This window comes from Pseudophryne corroboree, chromosome 1, assembly GCF_028390025.1.
Source record: "Pseudophryne corroboree isolate aPseCor3 chromosome 1, aPseCor3.hap2, whole genome shotgun sequence".
Lineage (NCBI taxonomy): Eukaryota > Metazoa > Chordata > Amphibia > Anura > Myobatrachidae > Pseudophryne > Pseudophryne corroboree.
In genome coordinates, this window is record NC_086444.1 from 744,495,024 (window position 1) to 744,516,460 (window position 21,437).

Sequence of the window (21,437 nt, forward strand, 5' to 3'; positions counted from 1 at the left end):
ATCAGCTCAAATTCGCTATCGCTTCATCATATCCCATTGTTATCCTGTGGATAACCTGTGGACCCTGCCAGAGAAAAATACATTTAAAATAAGATGACACATGGACATTAGTTTGTATTCTTGTTATTCTGTGTATATTTGTAATCTTATACTGTGCTGTGAAGCCAATTTGTAAGCCTGGTGATTGGTTAATACAAGTCACGTGAAATGGCCAAGAGGGAGAGAGCTCTGTGAGCAGGTCTTGACTGTATTAACTAGTCTGTGGGATCAGTTTCTTCCACAGACAAACTTAGGGGTATATTTGGATCATTTTGTTTTGGGTACAGCCGCCATAAAGACAACCGATAGATATCCATATATAACCATGTTGTCTCTAGTAATCTAGGGATATTGCGATAGTGTGGTTTAGTTTTTTTTTTTTAATAATGTGTTTATATTTAACCTTAATTTTCAAACGCAAGCTTAAAATGACAGCAGTAGTAAAATAAAGATGTAATATATATTTGTTTGGATGCTATACGAATATAGAGGATTATAAGAATGATTTGGGGTTTTAATTGAATAGTCTGATCATTGGTTGATGTCAGTCATGTGATCGGGAAGGTCTGGGGATAAATTTCCAGGACAGAATGAGAATGGCACTTCTTGATAAAGGGGAGAGGACTCCCAGACACACACTTAAGCCATGCTTCCTAGTAAAGACAATACATAGCTATCTGTAAGGAGACACTGTTTGGATGATCTGCATTTCCCTGTCTACAGCTGGTATTCGATCCTCCTCCGGTGTAGTCCGTCCTTTTCAACAGGAATATAGTTTAAAGATAGGATTTGTTTTAAAGATATTTGTTTTTACTTTGAAAGTTTTATTGGAACTGCTTTTAGATAGATTAAAAATTTGTTGATATCTGACCCTGCTGCCTTCATACATCAATAACTGGTGATATATGGAACAAAGATAACCTAATGTGCACTTGTGATAGAACCAGCATGTAAGTGTCGGCCTGAGGGGCACAGAGGGTTCATGGGAGAGTACATATAATATCCACTAAAGATAAATACACACACACAAGAGAATTGGAATGTAAGTGTATGTTCAAAGTGCAAGAGTGAGTAACTTCACTTATGGAGATTGATTCACAAAAGCTTTAAGTGGCATAAGGTCTGTAACCTCTGGTTTCATTACAAATACTAGAACTCCACATTTTATGCTGTAATTTAGTATTTATGTTCTTTAGAATAAAAACTAAAATATATATCTATATATCTGTGGAAGAAATTTGAGCACATGTAGAAATGTATGCAGACTGAGGGAAGACATGAATTATATTTAATGATTGTGTGAAAGATCTGTTTGAGGATACATTTATAAAGTTGGTACTAGATCAAATAGACCCCGAATGCAAGTTTCAAAATGGATTCACTGCTACTGTATTTTTAGGGGTTAATAAAATAGTGCACAGAACCACTGCACCATCTACTCCCTAGTTCAGTGTAGACAGCACATACATGTTAATGGTGTGGCTATAGTACATTCTCAAGTTTTAAGGTTGGACAAATTATGAAATGTTAACACATGCTGGGACAAGCAGTACGGATGGTGCAATGGTTAGCATTACTACCTCATAGCACTGAGGTCATGGGTTTGAGTCCCACTATGGCTGTGTGTTGTGTTGGTATATTTTGCCCATTCTTGCAGGAGTTTCCTCCAACTACTACAATTTAGTGCCACAACTACAAAAATACACTGGTAGGGTAACTGGCTCCTGACAGAAATTAACCCGTGTGTAAGTGTGTGCATGTATATAGGCCAAGTGGTTCTTATCCACCATCAAATTCTATGTTTCAATGCAACTTGCAGAAAGCTTCCAACATTGAGAATGAGAATTATTGTGCAGTGCAACTTTCCTATATGCTTTATTGAACATTTACAGAAACAAAGTGGAAACAAAGTTCTAAACAGGGACAAAAAGGAATATTAAAAAATTATTATATAAATACATTGTATAAGAGAACTTATGAACATCAAGTACTTCCTACTGCATAAACATCCTAAGATAACTGATATATCTTACCCGTTCTATTCAGGTCACAGAGCTTAATAGTGACTAGTGCATTCGTTTACATTAAAAATTCCTATAGGAATGTGTCTCTAAATAGTCTCTCAGAATGCGCTTGCTAGACCTTCCATTACTTTGGTAGTGCATATGTGGTGAAATCCAGCAACAGCAAACAGGAGAACAAATTATTACTGAACACAAAACAAATCTAAACGCTGAGGCTGTTCCTGTGAAGTGGTATGTGGAAATCATAAGCACTGCTTAATTATGTGATGCTTGAGAAAGACTACTAAGAAGTCAAATATTAAGCATTTTTTACATAATATTTAATCCAATTTTTAAATAGTGGTAACTTTCAAAAAAACAAACAAAAAAAACGAAAGGGGTAAACTAAGGCAGGTAGACACCTGAACATATTCCTTCTTGTAACTTCTACAAAATTCAGTAGTCACATTTTGCCAGGTCTGTCGTTCCTGGTAACACTCCCTTTCCACCCAAACTATTTATTCCATGAACATATAGGGGGCTTCACATTAGGAACCAGTGCAGACTAGCATAGAGGCCTGAGACACTTCTGCCTCTCATAACCAAACCTCATGCAAGTAGGTTGCCATTATGAGAAGAGCACAAATAATTCCAAGCTCAAACTTAAATTACAATATGCAGCAATAAAGTTTCTTTACATTCAAAAGGTTACAAAATAATATTTATAAAATAAATTACTCCGTTTATACAATATTAGGTTATCAAAACATTTAGTACTTCAGTTAACAAAATGCCTTTTTGGTGCATGGAAATCAGAATCCAGTTTCTCTATGCACTGAGCTCACGGATACTTTTGGCTTGTTTTCCTCCATATACCGATAAGAGATTAGCCTTTCGGGTAGCCCATTTTGCTGGCAGTCAAGCAACTGCATTTGATGTACATATATGCTGAAATGTTGCAAAGTCACAAATGTACAGATATAAAAATGCAGACAACTAAGGTAACACAAATCTGCTGCAACAAAATAAGGCTAGTGTGGTTCAGCAAGACTTCCTTCAGCTCAAAGCTTGCAATCTCTAACAGGAGGCACTTATGAGATTAACGCATTCAGTCTTTCCTCGGACTTCTTGTTCTCGACTGAAAATAAACTTACTTAGTATACGTAATTGTATATAATACACACAAAACAAAGTTCTGCTTGAGATGAACACAATGCATTGTTTCTATATGAAAAATATACAAAAACAAGAACAGTATTTTCTTAAACACACATCTGCTGGTTTCACAAGAAGTGCCATTAAGAAAAACCAAGAGGACTTATTACTGCTAAATGGAAATCTGTCTACTTCGATAGGATGGCATTATCAGTAGGCGTCTCTGCATCCAGATAAAAGCTGTCAATTTGGTCTTTGTACATTTTGGATACCACAGGTCGCTTCAGTTTCATGGTGGGACCTTAAAAAGGAGAGCAGGGTATAAAAAAAAATTAAAAATTAAAATCATTTGAATTTTATGACCACTTTTGTACGTAAAAAGTTACTTTAAAGCTTTTTTTTTTTAAGGCACTAAACACTACTAATCGCATTAAGGATAGGGCTTATTGCTTACCAAGCTCTCCTCCAGCAATGGTAAAGTCTCTGCTGAGTATGAGCCACTTTTGGACCTTTTGTGCATTTGAGGTGGACTTCTCATTCACCAAGTTTATACCTTCCTGGATTGCTGCATACACCAATTTATCTTTATGGCCAACTATGTCAGACACTCTAGTTGCTTTGCTGCCGATTTTCTGGCAAAACTCAATCGCCTCAGTAGTCAGTTCATCTTCTGGTTCGCCCGAGTCAGGGTTAACATTGCACTATAGTATAAAATCAAAAGAAGCCTGTAAGTCATACAGCCACTGGAACACTCTTAAATGTAGTTTAGATTTGAAAAGAAAAAGCTTTCACCATATGACGTGGTTCCCGAACAGTCCTCAATACACCTTAACCAGTTCAGGATTTAGAGATACCCATGCTTCAGCACAGCTTAAAATCAAATTGGCTGGGGAACTAATTAAGCCACCAGTGCTCAAGCATGGCTATCCTTAAAAGCCAAACTATTATGGTGCCCTATGACAGACCCCAAGTCAAAGCCCCAGGTACTTAAAACGGCAATGCTACTTGATGCAGAGATGGTGAATGTATGTGGTTGGGGGGTCCAGCTAGGCACATATCATGGATGCAAGCTCCAGCCTGCAGAGGACAGACTACATTTTATTCATAATGTATCCCCAAACAAATAAAAAAACAAGAAAGACAGTTCTCTACTCCCCATTTAAATGTGCGTATGGGGCAGTGCTTAAAGTGGCCCTAAAGAGGTGGAGGAACTCACTCCCCACCACAGCACATTAGTTATAAAGGGATTGCGTGTGCTGCAAAAAAAGGGGCTTGGTCATGCAATAGTATCCCCAATTCAAATTATGCCGCACAGTAGCACAATCTTATTCACATTACACCACAAAGTAATGTCCCATATTCATGTTATGACACACATTAGTGACCCTTAAACACAAAGCCTACAGTAGTAGCACCCCTAATACACAATGCCCACAGCAATAGCGCCTCTTATACAGTTCCCTCAGTGGCAGTGCCCCTTATGTAAAACCCCTTATGTAGTATTTCCCCCTGGAATGACACCCCTTATGAAGTGCCCCCATGTAGTAGCGCGCTTATACTTACACACAAAAAACAAAATCAATCAATACTCCCCAAACCCCACTCCTGCATCCTACCGCTGTGGTCCTTCTGGTGTCCGCTCCTCAGAACTATGGGAGAGACGTCATGACATCTCTCCCATAGTGCCGCACACTGCCTGAGCCGGAAACCGGAGCTCAGGAGTGAGTGGAGGGGGAACCGGGTGCCTGCTGGTAACCATTTCTGCTGGCGCCGGCATCTCCCTGCGGCTCCAGGATCACTTTCTTGGTTAGGCAACCTGGAGGAGGCGGAACTGGTTCAATCTCCAAATGGAACGCAGTTCCGCCCTGTTCCAGCTCACTTTAACCCCTGGTATATGGGTATACATTCATTAATAAGAAAAGGGTATGCTTTATGTTCTCAGAATATCCTCAGTACCTAGACACAGATACAGATTCCAGAAACCCTATGCAAAGTTACTTTACCTTCAGAGTAAGCAGCATAGACAGGAACTTTTTCTTATCGCCAATTACCATGGCATTACTAATTATCGGTATATGCTCCTTCATGGCATCCTCTATGGGGACAGGAGGAACATTCTCCACCAGCTGTAATTATGAGCTCTGAAGTGGGACACAACAGTCATTAGTCAGTCTCTATTTTTCACCCCTCGGACAATGTCATAGATTTAGGACAGCTACTACAACATAGTGAAATGGTTCCTCATTGGTGTCTAAACACCAGGAGCCACTGTGCTAAAGAAATCGCAGGGAGGTACAGTCTTACTCCCCATTTGTTCTGTACTCTGCTTGTTATATAATCCATGTTCTGTATAAGGAAAGGGAAGGGAAGGGAAGGGAGAGGAGAAGAGAGAATATAAACCTGCATCTTACTTCAGGTACTGGGAGTACAGAGACAGCCAGTAGAAAATGAGGGGTGTCATCCAATTTGACTATGCACCAGGGATGTGCGGTGGTGTAAATTTCTCAGGAGGCACTGTTAATACCAGAGTGAGATTTACACAAAATACATAAGCCAAATGGTTCATGTGGGCATTATACACAGGTACAACAGTATAAACTCCTGAAAATTTGGTGGGTTTTGATCAGAGATGGGCAGAAAAGATATGCCTGCCATAGAGTTTTTACTTCAGAGATTTGGCTATAAAAATAATTAGAATAATGCAAAGAAGATTTTTAACATATTCTTTGTATTTTTCATATACGTTATGCAGTCAAAACTCTGGCACAAACGTTAGTATGACCGGAAAGGCTCTGCCTCACCCCACCGCACGTCACTGCTATGCACAGCCTTTAGGCATTTATTTGGCCCTATGGCATAGGTCTGCAAACTCGTCCTCAGGAGCCCACACAGTGCATGTTTTGCAGGTAACCCAGCAGGTGCACAGGTGTATTAATTACTCACACATTTTAAAAGGTCCGCAGGTGGAGTTAAATATTTTACTTGCGATTCTGTGAGGAGACCTGCAAAACATGCCCTGTTTGGGGTAATGGGTACCGAGTTTGTAGACCTATGCTCAATGTGGACCAACCCTGTAATAGATCGGAAATGCTTTGGTACCACTGCCATGGAAACAATACCAAAAACTTGCATTATATTTCCCTTTAAGAAAATTGTGAACAGGCAACCTGTTCAAAAATTCCTGGCGCAGATACATTAAAAAGTTATTCAGTTTAATATAAAATAGTTAACCCCACCCCCCTCAAAAAAAAAAACCCCATCTGTAAAAGATCTGCCGCTAGTGTAAAAACGCCTGGTGAGGGCTTAAAGGTTATAAAGACATAAAACAAAGTATGACTGCGCTGATCTATTATGATACATTTCTAAGGGATATAGGCTTCCCAATCAAATACACTAGTATCGCATATAGAAATTAAATTTATTGCTGCATACACATTTCAGTAAAAATATATACAGATTTCTAAAATCTCAAATATATCACATAGAATAACTATCTCGGCCAAGATTAATAACTGTTAACAGTCACTTGCAGGTTACAATATAACAAAAAAAAGATACTTCTAAAAAAAATGGATTCTAAAATATCCAAACTCAGTTTCATAGTAACATAGTAATTGAGATTGAAAAGAGGCAAAATGCCCATCGCGTTCAACCTGTTTATTGAATTAAGTTGAGTTGCTTTTAATGTACCTGCAGAAGAATGTTTTATGACTAGTTAACTACAATCACGTTACACCTGGATTAACAACTGCAATATTTCAATATTTTAAATGTTGTAGCCTTGGATATCCTTTTCAATTAGAAATTCATCCAATCCCTTTTAAATGCATTTATATGGTCCACCATTACCACCTTCCCTGGCAAGGAATTCCAAATCCTTATTGCTCTAACAGTGAAGAACCCTTTCCTCCGTTGCGTGCAGAATTATCTCCTCCAGCCTCAGCGAGTGCCCAAGTGTCCTAAAAGGTTCATTTAATGAATAATTCCTCTGATAACTTTGTAGTGCCGCTTTACATATTTGAAGACATTAATGTCTCCCATTACACGCCTCTTTTCCAGCGTATACATGTTCAACCTAGTAAGCCTTTCCTCATAATCCAGTCCCTCAAGCCCTTTAATCAATTTACCCTTTCAAGTTCACCGATTTTTTTTTAAATTTTTTTATTAATACAGTGGTGCCCAAAACTGAACACAATATTCCAGGTGCGGACGTACATCCTCGTCCCTTGTCTCACTTTAGATCTAGAATAGTTGTACCCCTACTTGGGTCCTCGACTAATTGAGACAAGTAATGATCTTTTAACAAATTTAAGAACCTGTTACCCCTAGCTTTAACACATGAATCGTTACTCCAATATCAGGATAGTTAAAATCCCCAACCACTAGGCTGTCCCCCAATCCCGCAGCCCTTTCGATTTGCTGCAAGAGTTGTTCTTCCTCAAGTATGCCAATATCTGGCTGTTTGTAGCACGTGCCTATAACTATTTTTTTTTGCATGTATACCCCTACTTGAAATGTCAACCCATAGCGACTCCACATTACCACCTGTCCCCTCATAAATAACCTCCTTTAAGTACGGTTTAACAAAGACATTCACCACCTTTTGTTTTTCCTGTCCATCCTGAAAAGAGAATACCCCTCCAAGTTTGCAACCCAGTAGTGAGTCGTCCCACCAGGTTTCCGTAATACCTATAATACCATACTCTGCCTTTGATGCCGTGAGAATCCGGCTGGGGACACTTACAAATCCCTTGTGCAATGAGAGCCAGCATCAGGAGCTGGTTAAGTGTGCACCATAGTGTCGGCTGGGCTCCTGCCGCTCTGCAAGCGAGCGCGACCCGGCTGTGTGATGGTCAGTGAGCTGGCGAAGTCTAGCCGCAAAGATCACATGGGGCTCTTACCGGGTACCCTGGAATAGAGTAAGTTGTAAGCTGCTGGCGCTCCGGATATGCTTATCAACGCGTTTTGTTCCTTCTGAGCCGGGAACTTTTTCAATCAGCCGGATTCTCACTGCAAAGTCTCCACAAGAAGCACAAGACAGCTACTAAGCTACAGATATACTGTATTCACCCGATGTGACAAGGAAATATTACCATTCGGGAAAGGGTAATAATATTTATAAAGTTAATACCCTAGTTACCTTTCAACTACAGTGATATGTTACACCTAAGACTTGCAACTTCACTGGGACGCCGGTGAAAAGCACACCTGTGTATTAAAAGAACATTCACGATTTTTCCAGGCATCACCTAAATACATGTGTTTCAGCAACTGGGTTTGGTTATTTAGAATCAATTTTTTTTTTAGAAGTATCTTTTATGTTATATTGTAACCTGCAAGTGACTGTTAACAGTTATTTATCTCGGCCGAGATAGTCATTCTATGATATATTTGAGATATTTTAAAAGTGTATATCTTTAATGAAATGTGTATACAGCATAAATTAAATTATACGGTATATACGATACTAGTGTATTTGATTGGGAAGCCTATATCACTTAGAAGTCATAATAGATCAGCGCAGTCATACTTTTTGTTTTACATTTCCCTTTAAACAAGGAGTTCGGAAAGCCCCTCTGCAGTGAGCACAATATCTGACTGTAGATTTCCTCTGCAGCTGTGGGGGCCAGAAAGGGACGACACAATGTAGATAAGTACGCAACAAATTCTGTTTTCATTACACGTAAATAAAAGGTTTATAAAATAAGATTTTACTTACAGTTAAATCTTTCTCGTAGTCCGTAGTGGATGCTGGGGATTCCGTAAGGACCATGGGGAATAGACGGGCTCCGCAGGAGACAGGGCACTTTAAGAAAGAATTAGGAATACTGGTGTGCACTGGCTCCTCCCTCTATGTCCCTCCTCCAGACCTCAGTTAAGGAAACCGTGCCCGGAAGAGCTGACAGTACAAGGAAAGGATTTTGGAATCCAGGGTAAGACTCATACCAGCCACACCAATCACACCGTATAACTCGTGATAAACTTACCCAGTTAACAGTATGAACAACAGAGCATCAGATAACCCTGATGCAACCATAACATAACCCTTATTTAAGCAATAACTATGTACAAGTATTGCAGAAGAAGTCCGCACTTGGGACGGGCGCCCAGCATCCACTACGGACTACGAAAAATAGATTTACCGGTAAGTAAAATCTTATTTTCTCTAACGTCCTAGTGGATGCCGGGAACTCCGTAAGGACCATGGGGATTATACCAAAGCTCCCAAACGGGCGGGAGAGTGCGGATGACTCTGCAGCACCGAATGAGCAAACACAAGGTCCTCCTCAGCCAGGGTATCAAACTTGTAGAACTTTGCAAAAGTGTTTGAACCTGACCCAGTAGCCGCTCGGCAAAGCTGTAATGCCGAGACCCCTCGGGCAGCCGCCCAAGAAGAGCCCACCTTCCTTGTGGAGTGGGCTTTTACTGATTTTGGAAGCGGCAATCCAGCCGCAGAATGAGCCTGCTGAATCGTGTTACAGATCCAGCGAGCAATAGTTTGCTTTGAAGCAGGAGCACCCAGCTTGTTGGATGCATACAGGATAAACAGCGACTCAGTTTTCCTGACTCTAGCCGTTCTGGCTACATAAACCTTCAAAGCCCGGACTACATCCAGTAACTCGGAATCCTCCAAGTCACGAGTAGCCACAGGCACCACAATAGGTTGGTTCACATGAAAAGATGACACCACATTTGGCAGAAATTGCGGACGAGTCCGCAATTCTGCCCTGTCCATATGGAAAACCAAATAGACAAAGCCGCCAATTCTGACTCACGCCTAGCCAAAGCCAAGGCTAATAGCTTGACCACCGTCCACGTGAGATATTTTAACTCCACGGTTTATGTGGCTCAAACCAGTGTGATTTCAGGAAACTCAACACCACGTAAAGATCCCAAGGTGCCACTGGAGGCACAAACGGGGGCTGAATATGCAGCCCTCCCTTTACAGACGTCTGAACTTCAGGTAGAGAAGCTAGATCTTTCTAAAAGAAAATGGATAGGGCCGAAATCTGGACCTTAATGGACCCCAATTTTAGGCCCAAAGTCACTCCCGACTGTAGAAAGTGAAGGAAACGGCCCAGCTGGAATTCCTCTGTAGGGGCATTCCTGGCCTCACACCAAGCAACATATTTTCGCCGTATACGGTGATAATGTTTAGCCGTCACGTCCTTCCTAGCCTTTATTAGCGTAGGAATAACCTCATCCGGAATCCCTTTTTCTACTAGGATCCGGCGTTCAACCGCCATGCCGTCAAACGCAGCCGCGGTAAGTCTTGGAACAGACAAGGTCCCTGCTGCAACAGATCCTGCCTTAGAGGCAGAGGCCATGGGTCCTCTGTGAGCATTTCTTGCAGCTCTGGATACCAAGTCCTTCTTGGCCAATCCGGAATAATGATTATTGTTCTCACTCCTCTTTTTCTTACGATTCTCAGCCCTTGGGTATGAGAGGAAGAGGAGGAAACACATAAACCAACTGGAACATCCACGGTGTCACCAGTGCGTCTACAGCTATCGCCTGAGGGTCTCTTGACCTGGCGCAATACCTCTGTAGCTTTTTGTTGAGTCGGGATGCCATCATATCCACCTGTGGCAGTTCCCACCGACCTACAATCTGCGCGAAGACTTCTTGATGAAGTCCCCACTCTCCCGGGTGGAGGTCGTGCCTGCTGAGGAAGTCTGCTTCCCAGTTGTCCACTCCCGGAATGAACACTGTTGACAGTGCTCGTACGTGATTCTCCGCCCATCGAAGAATTCTGGTGGCTTCCGCCATCGCCACCCTGCTCCTTGTGCCGCCTTGGCGGTTTACATGAGCCACTGCGGTGATGTTGTCTGATTGAATCAGCACCGATTGGTTGCAAAGCAGGGTCTCCGCTTGACTTAGGGCGTTGTATATGGCCCTTGGTTCCAGGATATTGATGTGAAGGCAAGTCTCCCGACTTGACCACAGCCCTTGGAAACTTCTTCCCTGAGTGACTGCCCCCCACCCTCGGAGGCTTGCATCCGTGGTCACCAGGACCCAGTCCTGAATGCCGAACATGCGGCCCTCGAGAAGGTGAGTACTCTGCAGCCACCACAGAAGAGACACCCTGGCCCTGGGGGATAGGGTGATCAGCCGATGCATCTGTAGATGCAATCCGGACCACTTGTCCAACAGATCCCATTGAAAAGGTCCTCGTATGGAACCTGCCGAAGGGAATGGCCTCGTATGACGCCACCATCTTTCCCAGGACTCTCGTGCAGTGATGCCCCGACACCTGTTTTGGTTTTAAGAGGTCACTGACCAGTGTCATGAGTTCCTGAGCCTTCTCCGTCGGGAGAAAAACCTTCTGGTCTGCGTCCAGAATCATGACCAGGGAGGGCAGACGCATCGTAGGAATCAGCTGCGACTTTGGAATACTCAGAATCCAGCCGTGCCGTTGTAACTTCCCGAGAGCGTGCTACACTAATCAGCAACTGCTCTCTGGACCTCGCCTTTATGAGGAGATCGTCCAAGTATGGGATAATTGTGACTCGTTGCTTTCGCAGGAGCACTATCATTACTGCCATTACCTTGGTAAATACTCTCGGTGCCGTGGACAGACCAAACAGCAACGTCTGGAATTGGTAATGACAATCCTGTACCACAAATCTGAAGTACTCCTGATGAGGTGGATAAACGGGTACATGAAGGTAAGCAGCCTTTATGTCCAGAGACACCATAAAATGCCCCTCCCTTGCGATGACCGCTCTGAGCGATTCCATCTTGAACTTTTCAAGTATATGTTCAGGGATTTTAAATTCAATATGGGTCTGACCGAACCATCTGGTTTCGGGACTACAACATGGTCGAATAACAACCCCCACCTTGTTGAAGGAGGGGAACCTTGACCACCACCTGTTGAAGATACAATTTGTGAATTGCAGTTAACCCGGCTTCCCTCTCGGGGGGGGGGGGGGGGGAGCCGGCAGGGCCGTCAGTGAGGAGGCATCTTCTCAAAGTCCAGCTTGTATCTCTGAGACACTATCTATTGCCCAGGGATCTAACAGGGAGTGAACCCACTTGTGGCTGAACTTACGAAAGCGTGCCCCCACTGGGCCTAGCTCCGCCTGTGGAGCCCCAGCAACATGCGGTGGATTTTCGTAGAGGCCGGGGAGGACTTCTGTTCCTGGGAACTAGCTGTGTTGTGCAGCTGGTTTCCTCTGCCCCCGCCTCTGGCAAGAAAGGACGCACCTCGGACTTTCTTGTTTCTTTGTTCGAAAGGCTGCATTTGATAATGACGTGCTTTCCTAGGCTGTGCAGGAATACAAGGCAAAATATCAGAATTACCAGCTATAGCTGTGGAGACCAGGTCCGAGAACCTTTCTCCACAAAATCCTCAGCCTTCCATATGCCACTTAAGTTGGCATCATCTGTCCATTGCATATTCTACAGGATACGTCAAGCAGAAATCGACATAGCTTTGCCTCTGGGACCCAGTATACTCATGTCTCTTTGGGCATGTTTTATGATATATATCTCTTAAGACAGCATCTTTAATATACATACATACATACTAGGGTCTCAATTTCTGCTGATAAGGTACCTGTCCACGCCGCTACAGCGCTATAAACCCATGCCGACACAATCGCCAGTCTGAGTAGTGTACCAAAATGTGCACGCTATCTGCAGGATCCCTGAGAATAGCTAGGGCTACCTTTTGGGCAAACGTGACACCCTAGGGGAAGATTCCCATCACATCCTGGCCCTAGTGGGGAAAGGATACTGCCTGAGAATTCTTTGTGGGAAGCTGCAGTCTCTTGTCTGGAGATTCTCGCTCTTTTTCCTCATGAGAGGAGGGAAATTTACCTCAGCTTTCTTCCCCTTAAAATGTGTACCCTTGTGTCAGGGACAGATGAGTCATCAGTGATATGCAAATCATCTTTATTACAATAATCATATATTGAATACTTTTCTGCAATTTTGGCTGTAACTTTGCATTATCGTAGTCGACACTGGAGTCAAACTCCATGTCGATATCAGTGTATTATTTTGGATAGTGAGTATTGCGAGACTCTGAAGGTCTCTGCGCCATAGGGACAGACATGGGTAGATTTCCTGTCTGTTCTCTAATCTTTTGTGCAATAAAATAAGAATTTACTTACCGATAATTCTATTTCTCATAGTCCGTAGTGGATGCTGGGGACTCCGTAAGGACCATGGGGGAATAGCGGCTCCGCAGGAGACTGGGCACATCTAAAGAAAGCTTTAGGACTAACTAGTGTGCACTGGCTCCTCCCCCTATGACCCTCCTCCAAGCCTCAGTTAGGAACTGTGCCCGGACGAGCGTACACAATAAGGAAGGATTTTGAATCCCGGGTAAGACTCATACCAGCCACACCAATCACACCGTATAACTTGTGATCCGAACCCAGTTAACAGTATGATAACAGAGGAGCCTCTGAAAAGATGGCTCCCAACAATAATAACCCGATTTTTGTAACAATAACTATGTACAAGTATTGCAGACAATCCGCACTTGGGATGGGCGCCCAGCATCCACTACGGACTATGAGAAATAGAATTATCGGTAAGTAAATTCTTATTTTCTCTAACGTCCTAAGTGGATGCTGGGGACTCCGTAAGGACCATGGGGATTATACCAAAGCTCCCAAACGGGCGGGAGAGTGCGGATGACTCTGCAGCACCGAATGAGAGAACTCCAGGTCCTCCTCAGCCAGGGTATCAAATTTGTAGAATTTAGCAAACGTGTTTGCCCCTGACCAAGTAGCTGCTCGGCAAAGTTGTAAAGCCGAGACCCCTCGGGCAGCCGCCCAAGATGAGCCCACTTTCCTTGTGGAACGGGCTTTTACAGATTTTAGCTGTGGCAGGCCTGCCACAGAATGTGCAAGCTCAATTGTACTACAAATCCAACGAGCAATAGTCTGCTTTGAAGCAGGAGCACCCAGCTTGTTGGGTGCATACAGGATAAACAGCGAGTCAGATTTCCTGACTCCAGCCGTCCTGGAAATATTTTCAGGGCCCTGACAACATCCAGCAACTTGGATTCCTCCAAGTCCCTAGTAGCCGCAGGCACCACAATAGGTTGGTTCAGGTGAAAACGCTGGAACCACCTTAGGGAGAAACTGAGGACGAGTCCTCAATTCCGCCCTGTCCGAATGGAAAATCAGATAAGGGCTTTTACAGGATAAAGCCGCCAATTCTGACACGCGCCTGGCCCAGGCCAGGGCCAACAGCATGACCACTTTCCATGTGAGATATTTTAACTCCACAGATTTAAGTGGTTCAAACCAATGTGACTTTTGGAACCCAAACTACATTGAGATCCCAAATTGCCACTGGAGGCACAAAAGGAGGCTGTATATGCAGTACCCCTTTTACAAACGTCTAAACTTCAGGGACTGAAGCTAGTTCTTTTTTGGAAGAAAATTGACAGGGCCGAAATCTGAACCTTAATGGACCCCAATTTCAGGCCCATAGACACTCCTGTTTGCAGGAAATGTAGGAATCGACCCAGTTGAATTTCCTCCGTCGGGCCTTACTGGCCTCGCACTACGCAACATATTTTCGCCAATTGCGGTGATAATGTTTTTGCGGTTACATCCTTCCTGGCTTTAGATCAGGATATGGATGACTTCATCCGGAATGCCTTTTTTTTCCTTCAGGATCCGGTGTTCAACCGGCATGCCGTCAAACGCAGCCGCGGTAAGTCTTGGAACAGACAGGGTCCTTGCTGGAGCAGGTCCCTTCTTAGAGGTAGAGGCCACGGATCCTCCGTGAGCATCTCTTGAAGTTCCGGTTACCAAGTCCTTCTTGGCCAATCCGGAGCCACGAATATAGTGCTTTCTCCTCTCCATCTTATCAATCTCAGTACCTTGGGTATGAGAGGCAGAGGAGGGAACACATACACTGACTGGTACACCCACGGTGTTACCAGAGCGTCTACAACTATTGCCTGAGGGTCTCTTGACCTGGCGCAATACCTGTCGAGTTTTTTAATCATGTGGGCGACTTCTGGGTGAAGTCCCCACTCTCCCGGGTGGAGGTCGTGCTGAGGAAGTCTGCTTCCCAGTTGTCCACTCCCGGAATGAATACTGTTGACAGTGCTATCACATGATTTTCCGCCCAGCGAAGAATCCTTGCAGCTTCTGCCATTGCCCTCCTGCTTCTTGTGCCACCCTGTCTGTTTACGTGGGTGACTGCCATGATGTTGTCCGACTGGATCAACACCGGCTGACCTTGAAGCAGAGGTCTCGCTAAGCTTAGAGCATTGTAAATGGCCCTTAGCTTCAGGATATTTATGTGAAGTGATGTATCCAGGCTTGACCCTAAGCCCTGGATATTCCTTCCCTGTGTGACTGCTCCCCAGCCTCGCAGGCTGGCATCCGTGGTCATCAGGACCCAGTCCTGAATGCCGAATCTGCGGCCCTCTAGAAGATGAGCACTCTGCAACCACCACAGGATGGATACCCTTGTCCTTGGTGACAGGGTTATCCGCTGATGCATCTGAAAATGCGACCCGGACCATTTGTCCAGTAGGTTCCACTGGAAAGTTCTTGCGTGGAATCTAACGAATGGGATTGCTTCGTAGGAAGCCACCCTTTTTACCCAGAACCCTTGTGCATTGATGCACTGAGACTTGGTTCGGTTTTAGGAGGTTCCTGATTAGCTCGGATAACTCCCTGGCTTTCTCTTCCGGGAGAAACACCTTTTTTCTGGACTGTGTCCAGGATCATCCCTAGGAAACAGAAGACAAGTCGTCGGAACCAGCTGCGATTTTGGAATATTGAGAATCCAATCGTGCTGCCGCAACACTACCTGAGATAGTGCTACACCGACCTCCAACTGTTCCCTGGATCTTACCCTTATCAGGGAATCGTCCAAGTAAGGGATAACTAAAATTTTCTTCCTTCGAAGGGATATCATTTCGGCCATTACCTTGGTAAAGACCCGGGGTGCCGTGGACCATCCCTACGGCAGCGTCTGAACCGATAGTGACAGTTCTGTACCATAACCTGAGGTACCCTTGGTGAGAAGGGTAAATTTTGACATGAAGGTAAGCATCCTTGATGTCCCGAGACATCATGTAGTCCCCTTCTTCCAGGTTCGCAATCACTGCTCTGAGTGACTCATCTTGAATTTGAACCTCTGTATGTAAGTGTTCAAAGATTTTAGATTTAGAATCGGTCTCACCGAGCCGTCTGGCTTCGGTACCACAATAGTGTGGAATAATACCCCGTTCCCTGTTGCAGGAGGGGTACCTTGATTATCACCTGCTGGGAATACAGCTTGTGAATGGCTTCCAAAACTGCCTCCCTGTCAGAGGGAGACGTCGGTAAAGCCGACTTTTGGAAACGGCGAGGGGGAAACGTCTCGAATTCCAATATGTACCCCTGAGATATTACCTGAAGGATCCAGGGGTCTACTTGAGAGTGAGCCCACTGCGCACTGAAATTCATTGAGAACGGGCCCCCACCGTGCCTGAGCTTGTAAAGCCCTAGCGTCATACTGAGGGCTTGGCAGAGGCGGGAAAGGGTTTTTGTTCCTGGGAACTGGCTGATCTCTGCAGCCTTTTTCCTCTCCCTCTGTCACGAGCAGAAAAGAGGAACCTTTTGTCCGCTTGCCAACAAAGGACTGCGCCTGATAATACGGCGTCTTATTTTGAGAGGCGACCTGGGGTACAAACGTGGATTTCCCAGCTGTTGCCGTGGCCACCAGGTCTAAAAGACCGACCCCAAATGTCCCCTTTCAAAGGCAATACTTCCAAATGCCGTTTGGAATCCGCATCACCTGACCATTTTACTGGTAGAATTGGACAACGCACTTATACTTGATGCCAGTCGGCAATTATTCCGCTGTGCATCATGCATATATAGAAATGCATCTTTTAAATGCTCTATAGGCAATAATATACTATCCTAATATTTCCAGTCAGGGAATCCGACCATGCCCACCCAGCACTGCACCTCCAGGCTGAGGCGATAGCTGGTCGCAGTATAACACCAGTATGTGTGTAAATACCTTTTTGGATACCCTCCTGCTTTCTATCAGCAGGATCCTTAAGGGCGGCCATCTCATGAGAGGGTAGAGCCCTAGTTCTTACAAGCGTGTGAGCGCCTTATCCCCCCTAGGGGGTGTTTCCCAACGCACCCTAACCTCTGGCGGGAAAGGGTATGCAGCCAATACTTTTTAAGAAATTATCAATTGTTATCGGGGGAAACCAACGCATCATCACACACCTCATTTTATTTCTCAGATTCAGGAAAACTACAGGTAGTTTTTCCCTCACCGAACATAATACCCCTTTTTGGTGGTACTCGTATTATCAGAAATGTATAAAAACATTTGCCATTATCTCAATCATGTAACGTGTGGCCCTACTGGAATTCACGGTTGTCTCTTCACCGTCGACACAGGAGTCAGTATCCGTGTCGGCGTCTGTATCTGCCATCTGAGGTAACGGCCGCTTTAGAGCCCCTGACGGCCTATGAGATGTCAAAGTCAAAAAAAATATTACATAGAGAGAGAGCATACAAACCACACACATTTAAGTCGCTATACTTGCAAATATGCGCAGCGAGGACAGCAATATATGGAAACACACGCATTTGCTCGGACATGGCACGGAGATGGATTCGACACTTATTTCATACAGTACATAATTATAATAATATCAAGCACCAGACATCATGTTTGGTATTAAAACAACCAGCTCAATGCGTAGATTAATTTGATACTTGTTATTAAGTTGTGGGACATTGTAGCGGATAGATATGATTGAATGTATAAAAGCTAAAATCACTTTGTTGGGAACAATGGATGATCAAGCAAATCCTTTACTAAGATTTTCAGGGCTGAACCTGATTAGCATATACAAAGGAGAGAGAGAGACCCCTCCCCTAGGAACACACAGGAGGATAGTTCCTGTCTGGGGGGGGTTGGGGTCAGTGTTGCTGGTTGCCACAGAGAGCAGATGTGATGTGGGTGCACTCAGAACAGAGGTCTCAGACGCATGGCTGGATCATCGCCAGGCATAAAAGGCTAAGTATCATAATCTCAATATCTCATGGCTTATTGGCATAGAGTAGTTTTAAATGTGTGTTTTGTGGTGGGGTAGTTGTGGAATGATGGGTAAGCATAGAGTGGTTGGTTTGGAGAAACAAATGGCTTGGGGATGGTGAGGCTTGCGCAGCTGTGTGAATGTAACTTGTTTGTGCCCTGTGAAGTATTTAGATTGTTTGGAATTGTAAAATCAGAACATATGCATTGTTTTGAGGCTTGGACATTTTGGAATAAATGGAGTCTTGTGTTTTCTGCTATGTGATTGTGGTGTAGTAGAGAGTGCCATGTGTTTGGGCCTGCAAATCTAAAATGGCTGCTGCCGGGTATTTTCCCCTCCCCCTTTTCAGCCATGTGGTGTAGTCTTTGGAATCAAGTGGAGTTTTCCCAAAATGGAGTCAAGCTTCTGCCCCATGCGGCATTGTAGGGACAATTGTGTTGCTGGGTGTTGTGTATATAGGGACAGGCAGCATGGGTAAGCTCAAGTACTTTCTAAACAAAGATTCTCAGCATTGACTGACTGCGCAGCGATTGTTCCTCACATGTGTAAGCTTTCTCTGCAATCATATTGATCTTCTTGTTATTGTAAGCCATTTCTTTCTCTCTCTTCTCCTTTTCCTCTTATTTTCCCTTAAACGTAATTGTATTGTATTGTATTTCCCGTGTAGTTATCTGGTTAGGTAGTCTATGTTATATTGTAGTGTATCATTTGTACTGTGATTCCTTTTGCAAGTATAATAGTTATAATACATATAATAGGTTTTGGACCCTAAGCCCAGGTATCTGTGTATTCCTTATAGTGTTAAGTAATCTCAGAGCGTCGGTGACGCTCAAACAGCTTGTGAGTTAATCAGGTTACACCAGGTTGCATTTACACATTATCACCACACTAAGGTTTACTGTATATTTCGTTGTTAAAGGTATAGATATAAAGGTTTAACGTTGTAAGCGTCTGCACCGCTGGTGATCTCCTCGTGGTCCCGAGCGTCCGCTACGCTATAGCGAATCATTACGTTAGTCGGCAGCCAATAGCGTGCCTGCCTGTGATCTCTGGGCCGTAAGCGAACGTGACGCTTGAGCGTCTCGACTACGGTTGAGCGATCGTTACGCAACTTGCGTACCCTTACGGTACTTCTTACGTAGATAGCGTACAGTGTTCTTAGACCTCTTAAAGTGTTTTATATACGATAAATATTTAGCTTTATCAATTGGGGGCCGTCCAGTCCTTCACATATCTGCACTAGGTAATATCAGCAGACATTATCCATCAGCAAAGGGCGGGAGGTTGTATCCCTCGTAGTGCTGACGGGATAAGCGTCTGCTTCGCTTAGGTAAAGGGTGCTGAAGGAATCCGGGAACCGGAGGTAAGAGCAAAACGCTAGTGTCTTTTAAAACTGTTTATTTTTCTGTCTTGCACGCACACATATATATCTGCATTTCCTTTTCATTTGTGTATTTTCGTATGTCACTCTCCTGTTTGCCAGTTTATAGTTGATAAACGTGCTGAGAGAGATTTGCCGCTATTTCAATAGTTTGAGTAAAGGTAATATAGTTAAAGTGTAGACAAACACACAGTTTTTGCCTGGGAGATAAGGCGAAGTCAGTGTGGTGTGTGGTAGATGATCAAGGATCATCTACATTGATAAAAGTATAAATTGTGTTACGGTGGATCTTTGCTTTGCGTACACGTGTCTCTAACAAAGACTTGTGTACGCAATCCAAAGGCCGACGCACGCAGCGTATATTACGCAACGGAGCGTCTGGGTACGCCCACGTAACTCAAACAGGCGATAAGTAGCGCAACGCGGTAAATAACGCAAAGCGATAAATAGCACAAATTGATTTCAGCTTTCCAAAACTTAGTTTAAATACCTTACTTTACTGCAACACCTCTGGGGAGAGCTATCAGACTACGGGAAATGATTTTTTTCTGATCAGAAAACTATAAGAATGATAGTGGGTTGAAAACGGTATGAGTGTATTGAATCCCGCTTTGTGGACTTTGTGATCTATGTGATAAAAACGGTATTGAATCCCGCTTTGTGGACTTTGTGATCTGTGTGATCTATGAGCACGGCCTGAAGTGAAAACGTGCAACAGAGTGTGATAAAGTTTTCGTTGTATTACGCTCTGGCCAATGATCCTACCATTTATGGGCAACAAGTGTCTATAAGTGGTACGATTGGACCGCACGGTTGTATGTGTGACCAATAACGCAACGTGATATGAGGTCGTATATCCATGCGTAAATCTTGCCCTCATACGTGTTGTAGGGAGCACATGCAAGCGTGATTTGTGTAAAGAAAAAGGAAGGGAATTTTCTCAGGAAAATCTCTAAAGATAGGGCCTGCAACGGCTACACGTGTCTGCTAGAAGGCGGACCGGAGATACCCGGAGCAGAAGAAGTTCAGTGGAAGAGCTTTAAGGATTTCCAACGAAGTTCTGTGTTTGGTGCATTTTAGGAAGTTTTTCTGTGTTAGAAAGGTCCACAATGGCAGCCAAGTGCACAATACAGAGACGGTCGGAGGTCAGGATTCAGACTCCAGAGGCTTGCAGACCCCGAGGGTCTGCTCGGTTAGTAATGTGGAGGAGGTATGGTCCCCACACTGAGACCTTTTGTGATGAATGGACACGAATGACTGCGGGGGATAAGGCACCATTTCCCGGGATAGGTAGTTTTGACTTAGAGGTGTTGCATAATTTAAGGCGGAGGATCGGTCTCATAAAATCCTGGAAACAACGAGTTAAAAATGATGATTGTTTGCAGATATGGCTACAGGAAAGTGACATGCAGAGAAATGTAACTTACATACCTAACTTTCATCTTGAGAGGAGAGACATGGCAATGGAGGGGATTATGGTTGCGGAGAAAAGCACAAGGGTGAACAATAAAAACGCTCTTAGCAACTGTATTATAAATGATAAGAATAAGTGTAATAAATGTAACAAAGATAATTGTAATACTGTTGAATGTACAACTATTAACCCATGCAAGTCACACCCCATGTCAAACTTTCCTCAGGAACACCAACAAGAAAGTGAGCCCAGAACGATGTCGGCACCTCTTCCAGAAGCCATCACACAAGACATCCAGGTGGACGCGACCCAATCGGTAAAGACTGTAATCAAACCCCCTAATGGAGGGTCAGGTGAGGTCGTGTCCACAGGTACGTATGGTATTATACATTACGCACAAACAAATGT

At 43.9% G+C, this 21,437-nt stretch overlaps 1 protein-coding gene across 1 annotated transcript in view; it reads right to left on the reverse strand.

The window, feature by feature from the left end:
• Positions 1-1,884: 1,884 nt before the first annotated feature.
• The window catches only part of ACSBG2 (acyl-CoA synthetase bubblegum family member 2), a 57,546-nt gene continuing 37,993 nt past the window's right edge, over positions 1,885-21,437 (reverse strand). Inside the window, 4 exon segments of the mRNA XM_063916447.1 lie at positions 1,885-3,498; positions 3,652-3,898; positions 5,201-5,315; positions 5,317-5,338. Coding sequence (XP_063772517.1) covers positions 3,386-3,498; positions 3,652-3,898; positions 5,201-5,315; positions 5,317-5,338 — 497 coding nt within the window. The 3' untranslated portion in view covers positions 1,885-3,385.